The sequence below is a fragment of the Salminus brasiliensis genome, chromosome 8 (genome assembly GCF_030463535.1).
Source record: "Salminus brasiliensis chromosome 8, fSalBra1.hap2, whole genome shotgun sequence".
Taxonomy (NCBI): domain Eukaryota; kingdom Metazoa; phylum Chordata; class Actinopteri; order Characiformes; family Bryconidae; genus Salminus; species Salminus brasiliensis.
Genome location: NC_132885.1, coordinates 22,467,476 through 22,477,419, shown reverse-complemented (window position 1 = coordinate 22,477,419; position 9,944 = coordinate 22,467,476). Strand labels below are relative to the sequence as shown.

The window sequence follows — 9,944 nt, the reverse complement described above, 5'->3', positions numbered from 1 at the left end:
CTACTTTGGGCTAGAGGAGTATAAAGCAATAAGCTGTGGAGCAGTGGAATGATGGTGCTTTATCCAATACTTTAGGGGTGAGCCAATAAGATGGGGATGGTGACCATCTAATATTCTGACCCCACTAACGCTCTTCTCGCTGAATGCAATCAAATCCTCACAGCAGTGCTCCAAAATGTCATAGAAAGCCTTCCGAGGACAGTAGTGCCAGTTATTCCAACAAAAGCAGGATAAACTCTTTGTTACAGAAAAATCGAGTGAGCAGGAGTCCCAATACTTTTGTCCGTAGAGTGTATGAAAGGGCCATGATTATATGGCTAGTTGTCTTGCTGTTGCTTAAGTGAGCTTCAGTCAGTCTAATCTCCTGTAAATCAACATATCATCAACAAACTGGACAAGGGCAGATGTTTTTCCCAAGAATGTTCTTAAGGGAGAACATTAGTGAGATCAGCTGTTGAATAATTAGTTCTGGATTACAAACAGGACTCAAGATCATCCCAAAGGTATTCATGGGTGAGCGTTGGATTCACCTTAATACCTTGGACATATAGTCATTACTTGCATTGGCCAAGAACCAGCAGTAGGTGGAGCTACACTCTTAAAAATAAAGGTGCTGTAACTGGGACATCATAGAGAACTGGATTTGTGATAAGAGATGTGTGAGTGTGAAGAACCTTTTGAATGGTCTAAAGAATCTTCTCTTGATGTAAAGGTTCTTTACTAGTCCAAAGGTTTTTACACTCCTACTCCTACAATGGTTCTTCATCCTCTCTTGCAGAGCAGTTTTAGAAAACCACACTGAACGAATCTCATGGTCACACAGACCTAAAACAGGACCTGGCACATGAAATCTACGCAAGCTGCCCATGACAAATTAAATGACAGTGATTTTACTTGGCTGGCTTGGATGCTGTTCAAACAGTGCAGGCAGGTGCACAACAGCAGCAGCAGCAGCAGCAGCAAAGAAAGGCTCGAAGGACACCACATCAGAGGCTACAAGAACTTCTAGGCTCAAATTTATTTTACAAAAGAAAACATTAACAAATGTAGCTCGATTCATTGATTTCTATACAGAGATGTTCCCCCTACCCTTCTCCCGACTTTCTGTAATTTGATTAATCAAAAAGGAACTGAAGACATGCATTTTCTCATCACTCTCGAAAGGAACCACGATTTCAACTAAACTCCAAAGAAGCCGCGAGGTTGCAGAAGGAGGTAAAGCGTCAGCATGCAGCACTGTACATGTTTGCATAGTAAATGGCTGTCATTTATTCTAGCTTACATAGTCATCCATTTTTTATTACTAACGAGCTGTCTCTCATGAATGTGCATGAACTGTGACCTACGGGAAAAAGAAGCCCCCCTCCCACCTGCAGAGAGGGAGGTGTCAGAGTAAAGCAGCAGCTGTAGGAGAATATATATATATAAACTATACTATATATATAGTTTAAATATATACTGTTTAAATATTTAAAATAGAATCTCAAGGGAGATTATCTATCAGCAACACACCACTTATCATTCTAACCCAAATGTTATAAAGACTGTAAGAGGAAGAGTACTTTTTATTTGTATTATGTAGATTTGTACTCTGTTAAACGTAATGAATAAGAAATAGATCACTGTCAAGCAAGAAATCTCACAAGAAGATGCACATTTTGTCAGATTTAAGGCATAGTTCTCAAACAACATAGGAAAACAGTGCACAGAGTCCAAAAGAGCGACAAGTGACAGTTGGAACCAATGACTGTAAAAAATGACTAAAATAACTGAATAAGTAAAACCTAGGGAGCTGAAATGTGACTAAAATATGTTCCAGATGGACGTGATATGTCACAAACTAGTAAGAGACTGACAAGGACCCTGAGCAATAGCTACAATACATAACAGATATGCAACTACAAATCAGCATATGCAGCGGGGACCTCAGTAAATAAGCTTGTTTGCCTTAAATAAATCCATTCCGTGTTTTGGGGGTGTTTTCATCCCTTAGAAGGATCCCTGTCATAGAATAAAACTACTGCATTAAAACTAGCAAAAGACCTAACACAACAATGCTGCACACCATATAGCACCATGACTGTGTATTTTTACATGAACTAAATGTCGTAAACCAACAGTTACTGAGCATCTGTCTGCAACCTAACTGTAGGAAATCAAAATAGCGAGTGATAAGTGCACTATGCAGCAAAGTGCATTATTCTGGAGGAGTGGTTAAGAGAGAAATCAGTTCCATGTTTGGCAGATATATAGCAGTGCAACTGCAGTGCAAAAGTTTATGCAGCCTGCTATTGCAGGCATATTTGTCATGGCATTATTTCATCTTGTGATTTATTTATTATGTAACTGCTAATATACACCAATTAGCCATACTATTAAATCCACTTACAGGTGAAGTGAAAAAAATGCTTATCTGGTGACAATGGCAGCTTGATTATATATATATATATATATATATATATATATATATATATATATATATATATATATATATATATATATATAGCGAGTGAACAGTCAGTTCTGAAAAGAATTGAGCAAATGTAAGGATCTGAGAGCCATACAATTGTGATGGCTAGACACCTGGGTCAGAACATCTCCAACATGGCAGGTCTTGTCAGGTGTTCCCGGTATGCAGTGGTTAGTACCTACTACAAGTGCCCAGAGAAGGGAGAACCAGTAAACCAGTAAAAGCTAGCCAATTTGGTTGGTTCCCACTGGAGAGCTACTGGAGCAGAAATTGCTGAGTGTCGGGTCAGAGCTGTTTTGGCATCACGAAGTGGACCCAAACAATATTAGGCTGGTGGTTTTAATGTTATGGCTGATTGGTGTATGTAAAGTACAAGGCCCCAGAATAGTCCATGGTATTGCACCTGTGTGTAACATGTATAGTGGAAGGTAAACTACTGCAGTATATTATATAATGCTAATGCTCAAGTAGAATGGGAATGGCAGTGATAGTACAGTAAGGGCACTTGACTCAACTGCACTGTGTTCGGCTCAGCTTTAAAAATCGCCTGCTAACTGCTAAAGGTTGTCTGAGCTCACTGGAATACGCTGTGTACTGTCTATTCTACCACCAAACAATCAAGAGCTACTCAGTTATGAATATCCTGTCCAAAGGGAAGGCCCAGGTTGATTAAATTGAGAGTACTCATAGATAATATAACGTCCGAGCTAACAGCTGTACCCATATATTGGATAACCAGACCTTCTAATTAATATTCAACAACATTAATACTTAATACTCCAATTGATATGATGCTTTTGCTATTAATATTTGGTTCAGATCTATTTATTGCTCCCTTAACACTCTTCATATACAAGCTGGACAACAATCTGTTTCTGTATTTATTTTTACATTTTTAATATTTAATGCCTGATCTAGGTTTGCCGCTTTTTTACTAAGATGACTATTCAAGCCGACTACTTTCTACTCTCAAGCTACTCCCAAGTGCAATCACATTACAGAATGTGCTATATTCCTATAACAGGAGACTTGCTGTACAGCGCCCTTCCTTGGGCGAAGAATCAAATAAGTTTACGCATCATTAATCTCCACACAATACCTATTTTACATCAACAACATACTGGGTGACAGTTTGTCCTATCAGAATGTGTTCAGGAAAATCGCACGTAAAACTACATCCTCATATTGAGCTCGCCATGCCAAACGCACATACTGCATGACTGCGTGTGTTATCCAACTTCTGCCCAAACATCAGTGATTTCTGGTGCATAATGAGAAGTTTTGAGAGCAGCATTAGATCATACAAAGTAACAATACTACGACTCTTCATTAGCACATACTGAGCACTTAAAAATCCGCCTCTAAAGAAATTAGACAAATTTACTGACAAAGCTCCTACATCTGATTTATCTAATTTTAAGTTGCCTATTTTGTAATTATACAACCCCTGTAAAGCGCAGGGCATCGTCTATACTCTATAAAGTGCTACAAAGGGTTCTTGGAGATATGAGTGTGGAGAACCTTCTTTAAATCTTTAAGAGGTTCTTCACACAAGTCTTTTCCAAAAATGGTAACTGGTATGTGTGGAACCAACAATGGTTCCTCTATGGTATCACCCAAATAACTCTTTGTAGCACGTTCGTAGTTAAGAGTATATTACATAGAGTACGAATTTTGATTATTGACGCGACATAAACTGCTGTAAATGATTCAAAAATAAGCATCTGTGAACCTGAATGGGGTCTGAAGGACACTCTGGAACTAAGGGTTAACCTGTCCCTGTTCACGTAAGTAGCATGTATTACTGAATGAACCTGCTGATAGCTTTCCTGCCCAGTCTCAGAATAAGAAAAACATCATATTCAGAATTTAGATTTACACACTGGAAATACAGAACATGAGAACAGAACAAGCGTTCTAAACTGTTACGACATATTTGCCATAGAGAGATTTCTAGAAAAGAAGAAAAAGAGCGAGTGAATGCAGAGAATGCAGCTTTTTGACAGTTCTTCAGAAATTGCACAATGCTACTCTGAAAGGTGGACAGGGCTTATTGAGGGTCGGGTTGGGGATTTGAGGTCAGAGCAAACGTTACTCAACATTTTGGCACATGTGATCTGTTCCGTACCTGAGTACCTCCAAATCTAACGCCATATGAACATCATTGTACCAACAGGTCGCTCTGGAACGCTTCGCTCTGCTTCCTACCGAAAACGTGCAAAAAGAAGGCTCTAGGTTTGTTGGAGGCTCTTGGCGCTGTGGCATTTCTGCATGCTGGCACTGGTTCAGGGCTCCAACAAGCATGCCTCGACAGCTAGCCCTGCAAACATACAGAGAACAAGGCCCATGAGGAACTAGAAGACCATTTGACCTGGACCCGAACCTGGACCCGTACATCGTACAGCGGAATCATTTACCAGACAGTCAGCCACTTATCTGCCCACAATTTCAGTACCATAATTTCCCTCTATCAGTGGGATATTTCTAAATGGAGAAATGTTTTTGCAAACATTTTGCAGACAATAATAGCCTCATAATGAAAGGCAAAGGTGCCCAGATCTATGCAGAAGGTCAACAGCCCATTGGTGAGACCCAGTGCCAGAGGGAATACAAGGTACTACACTTCAGAAACAGGACTGAACACAAGACACTGGAGCTGTGGCTGTAGACATGTGGAGGACGCTGGACTCAGAGCCTGTGGCGGGAGTCGTTGCTGTAGCCCCCGGGAGAGCCACGGTTGCGGTGGGGTTTGTACGTGTCCTGGTAGGGGTCGTGGTAGTCCTCCTCCACCAGCGGGTAGTGGTCTCGGCTCTGCTGGGACGCGGACGACAGCCGGTTGCGGCTCTTTCGTTGGCGCTCATTGTTGTGGTAGTTTTCGTCCGAGGTCATCAAACTGCGCTTCTCAATTTGGGAATGGTCGGTGGCATGATTGCTGTTTCTGTTTCTTTGGCCCTGCTAAGAACAACACAAAGCAGTGATTTTTTAAAAGTTACACAAACAAGCTTATTCACATATGTTTTGTCAAGACATTTTTCCAATACACAGTATAAAAAATCTGAGATTCCCCTTAAATTTATTTCATTATAATAATTAGAAGTTAAAAGATCCATTCAGTTGTTTTTAGCATCAGGGTAAAAAGCAGAATATTAACAAACAATCACACAGTTTTTTCAATAACTAATAAATACAACAGCCAATGCTTAATTTTTAATGCATCCATTATTACAGCCTTATATCAGCCTTTGTTCTTTTAAGGAATTCTGCAGGGTGATTATTATTATTATTATTCCACACCTCAATGGCAGGCAATGGCAGATTTAGATATGGGTGACATGGGTAGCTGTCCAGAACGGCATCTCGCTGGGGGAATGGGGCACCAACACAAAAAAAATCTGAATGATGATATTTGAACATCACGTCAATGACATCATCACCATGTCATCAACACATTATCAGTGGACGCCCTGATTCTAAAGGGTTGGGGGGTTTGGCCAGAGCGCCATGCAAGCTGTCCAAAGTTCAAGTCTAAAAATTTGGGTTGTGCCATCCAACTAATCCCAAACACATTAAATCACATTGAGGTCTGGTCCAGAAGAGGAATCTGACAGCTTTACTGACCTGCAAAGCGGAGATGGCTGTCGGGTATGGGGCGAGAGCAGTGGACCCCAGGTTGCGTCCCAGCAGAGGGTTGAGTGGAGTGCTCAGAGAAGTGTGTGTCGCCCGCCAGTAGGCCTCCAGGTACTCGGCCAGGTGTTCACACGCGTCCTCCAGCTGGTTCTCATCCAAAATAATGTCAAACATTTCCTGTATTAGAGAAAAAAGGAGCACTTAAGGTGAATGAAATATTTTGTGAATTAAGTAGACAGAAAAGCCACTACTATCATTTGTGAAATGTAGAAAATGAATACTGACCGGAGGACACTGAGCCAATTTGTCCGCAGCCACCAACTGTACATTCAGGTGCTTGCTCTGTGATTTCCCACGTGATTTGATCAACCGCTGCAAAACCTGCCAACACAAAGTGCATATACAAAGTTTAGCAGAGAGTTGGACCATAATCCATTCTTCTTATCTGCATGCTGCTCAGAGTTACAGTGACTACCCAGAACTGCTGGGTGCAAGAATATCCCCTAAATAGGACACCAGTCCATCACATTGTACCACACACACACACTTACATTTAACATTGAGTATGGCTCAATTGGACCATAAGCTTCAACAAAAAATGTATATTATTTCTCTTCACTCATCACAAGCTAAAAATGCTCACCTTCAAGGTACATTAAATATCAGGCCAATGAACTGCATGTGACATCAAGCCAGAAGAGGGCAGCAACACATTACAAAGAAAACTGAGAGAACTGGACAGTCACCAGCTTGGAGGTGATGTGAAGTGTAAATCTAAAAGTAATGCCCATTTCACCTTAGGAGAGGAGACTTTGACGTGGACGATAATGGGTGCTAGTGAGGTCTTTGTGAGCTGGGCTGGATGGTTGATTGTGTCAGCATCTAGCACAACCAGCTGAAGAGATCTGGCCAGCTCGAAGATCCTCTCAATCTCACTCTGAACTTCAGCTAGAGGGAGACAGATAAGTTTCTGTATAGTTACAATTTCATAATGCACAGAACATCTTTAAAAATACTGATACCGGAGGTCCTCAAAAAGTAAAACCTACCAAGATTTGACCTGGTGTTGGATCTTTCGATGATGGCTCTCTTGCTGGGGTTGTTCAGCACGGACCTCTTTGCTAGAGAGATGTCTGCAGTCACTCTTGTAATCGATATCCTACAAAACAAAAGGATAAAGTCATTTGATGTAAGTTCATCCACATCACAGACACAAGGCATGGCTGGAGATACTTTACATAGCTGAAGTAAAATAGCCTCTCCTGAAAGATAAAGCCTCCTCACCTGCCATCAAACCTGTGCTTCAGGAAGTCAAAGAGCGCTTTCTGCATCATATCTGTCACCTGAGCACAAGCCCCCGGGTGGAGGTCAGAGTGAAGGATGAGCAGAGAGATGAATGGATTGAAGGAAAGGTAAAGAATGAATTAGTAAAAAGTTAGTAGACACTGAGAAACTAGTATAGTGTCACAAAGTCAGAAATAGGAAAGTAGAATAGTCTGGTGTGTACCTTATTAACCAAACAGACAACCCTAACCAATCAGATATATACAGTACATTGATCAACCAAAATACTATGACCACTTACTTACTGTATCTTTAAAAGAAAAAAGTATTTTTGGGGCCTGCCATAAACTAGAGGATGTTGAAACACCAGTGCCACTTTCTACAGTTTTTACTTTGCTGTGGACTGATAGACTGCTATTCAAGAAAGAAGCCCTGCTTTAAAAAGTACAACTTTCCGTTCAACCCAAACTTTCTGGAGGAAAGTTTTATAGTCAGATAAGACAAAGATGTTTGGAAGAGTAAAGAAGTAAAGGTGAGGCATTCAACCCCAACAACACTGTACCGACTGTTAAGCATGGTTGTGGTAGCAACATGTTCTTTATGGGGTTTTCTGAAACTTTGACACACGTGGGTGCCTCAATGGGCAATAACCATAAAACATGCAAAAAAGGCGGCTGTGGAATGGATGAAGCAAGCTAACTTCAAGCCTATGCAATTGCCTCAAACATGTGGACTGTGCTTAAAAGTCAAGTTAGTGTCAGAAACCCAACCAATTTAACTGAACTCTACCAATTCTACCTAGAAGAGTGGACAAATATCCAACCAGAATTCTGTCAGAAGGTCCTTGGTGGTGACCAAAAGCATCTGGTCAAGTGCAACTTGCTTAGGGACATTTAAATAATACTATGGGTGCTATATGAAGCGCCTCTTCCCATTGGCGACGTGTTGGATGTGGGAGAAATGCGCAGGCACGAAGACCTGAGCGATTCTGACAAGGGCCAAACCGTTATGGCCAGACGGTGACAGGATGTTGGTTACTCAAAGCTCAGTAATGAAGACCCATCTGGGCGGAAGCAACAGAAGAGCCCTGTGTGGCACAAGTCACAGCAAGTTTTAATGATGGTTCTGGGTGGAATACTTCATAAAACACCGTGCATTGCATTGTGTATGGGGCTGAGCAGCGGCAGACCAGAGTACCCATGCTAACCCCTGTCCACTGTCAAAAGCATTCTCATGGGAATGCAAGCACTGAAAGTGGACCTTGAAGCAATTGTAGACGGTCTCCGGGTCGGATGAGATCAGCTTTGAGATCAGCTTCGTTTTCAGCACTGTAGCAAAGTAAACTGTAACTTTTAATATTTCGTTTTTACTGCAGACAGAGGTGCTGTCCTCTCGGTACTCACTGAGGGATGAATAAAAGTTAAAGGAGGTAGGCTAGGGCTGGTTATATTTAGTCTAGCTCGGATAAATGTGGAGTCTTCCCCAAGGCCCACTTTCTCTGGCAACACTTCCCTAAGCTAGGGTAAGCTTTTAGCCAGGCTTTTCACACTGGGCTTTTTCACACAAGCTTTTAGCTTCCTTTCACACTGAGTTTTAGTTTCCCCTTTTCCAGACAGTGCAATCTGGGAAAGCCATGGTCATGAGGCCTTGTCTGGGTACCAAACCATTTTCAGATATTTAGCAGATATCTGGCAGTGACATGGCTCCTATGAAAACTCAGAAAACTGTCTGCTGCACTGAATTGGCCTTAAAAGGCTTTTTTACTAGTAGTGGGCTGGTCATGTAAATGTTGGGGGTGTAAATTAAATGAGTCAAGACTGTTATGTTACAGTATTGGGGGTTTGGAATTGGCCCATTGTACAGCTCTGTTTTGGTTGTGATGGATTTTCTTTTGAATGAAGATATAAGTGTCACTTCCATGTACAGGACTCTTATTATTTAATTATGCCAACGTAAGCACGTTTCCATTCTAGGACATTTTTATAGGATCTGCTGTAATGTTTTGTGCCAGTTACTGCAGGCCACCTTCAGGGGTCTTGTGGGTCTGTTTGAGCAGCACACAGACTAATAACAGTATATTAAGCTAGTGGTCATAACACTTTTGGCTTATCCTTGTATCATGTGTTAAGATGAGTTTTCTTTCCTGTCCCTTTAGCATTTTTTATACCATATTTTTTCTTTATCTTCACTCTGCCCCTGGCATCTGCACTCACAAAACATTTAAATTGCATTTACTGTCCAACATAAAGCCAGGGAGTTCAGGACAATAATGTTTATTTTGTACAAATGACCCCTTCTGTTTAAGCTACTAATTAAACCATAAAAATGAAAGAGACAAATTAATGAAGTGAAGCATGGCTCTTACTGCGAAACCACTCTGTTTAGTGCCAACCATAAATTATTAGCAAAAGTTCCAGCAACCCATGTTGAACTGCTTATGTCCAGCATGATCCACCCCCATGAAACAGGCTTTCTGCCAGGATGGCAGTCTTTGCCTACAGCAACCGGCAGCTAATTAATAATTATTCATGGAAATAATTCCTCAATCTGCCTCGAAATATTT

General features: G+C 41.2%; 1 protein-coding gene across 3 annotated transcripts in view; it reads right to left on the bottom strand.

The window, feature by feature from the left end:
- Positions 1 to 1,000: 1,000 nt before the first annotated feature.
- The window catches only part of cacnb4a (calcium channel, voltage-dependent, beta 4a subunit), a 50,403-nt gene continuing 41,459 nt past the window's right edge, over positions 1,001 to 9,944 (bottom strand). For 2 of the 3 annotated variants that reach the window (XM_072686133.1, XM_072686135.1), the window contains 6 exons: positions 7,382 to 7,440; positions 7,147 to 7,256; positions 6,894 to 7,045; positions 6,383 to 6,478; positions 6,089 to 6,274; positions 1,001 to 5,425 (listed from right to left, as the gene is read on the bottom strand). In XM_072686133.1, the coding sequence (XP_072542234.1) occupies positions 5,159 to 5,425; positions 6,089 to 6,274; positions 6,383 to 6,478; positions 6,894 to 7,045; positions 7,147 to 7,256; positions 7,382 to 7,440 (870 nt within the window). In that variant the 3' untranslated portion in view covers positions 1,001 to 5,158. The remainder of the gene's footprint in view (positions 5,426 to 6,088; positions 6,275 to 6,382; positions 6,479 to 6,893; positions 7,046 to 7,146; positions 7,257 to 7,381; positions 7,441 to 9,944) is intronic. The other variant, XM_072686134.1, reaches the window with a different exon arrangement.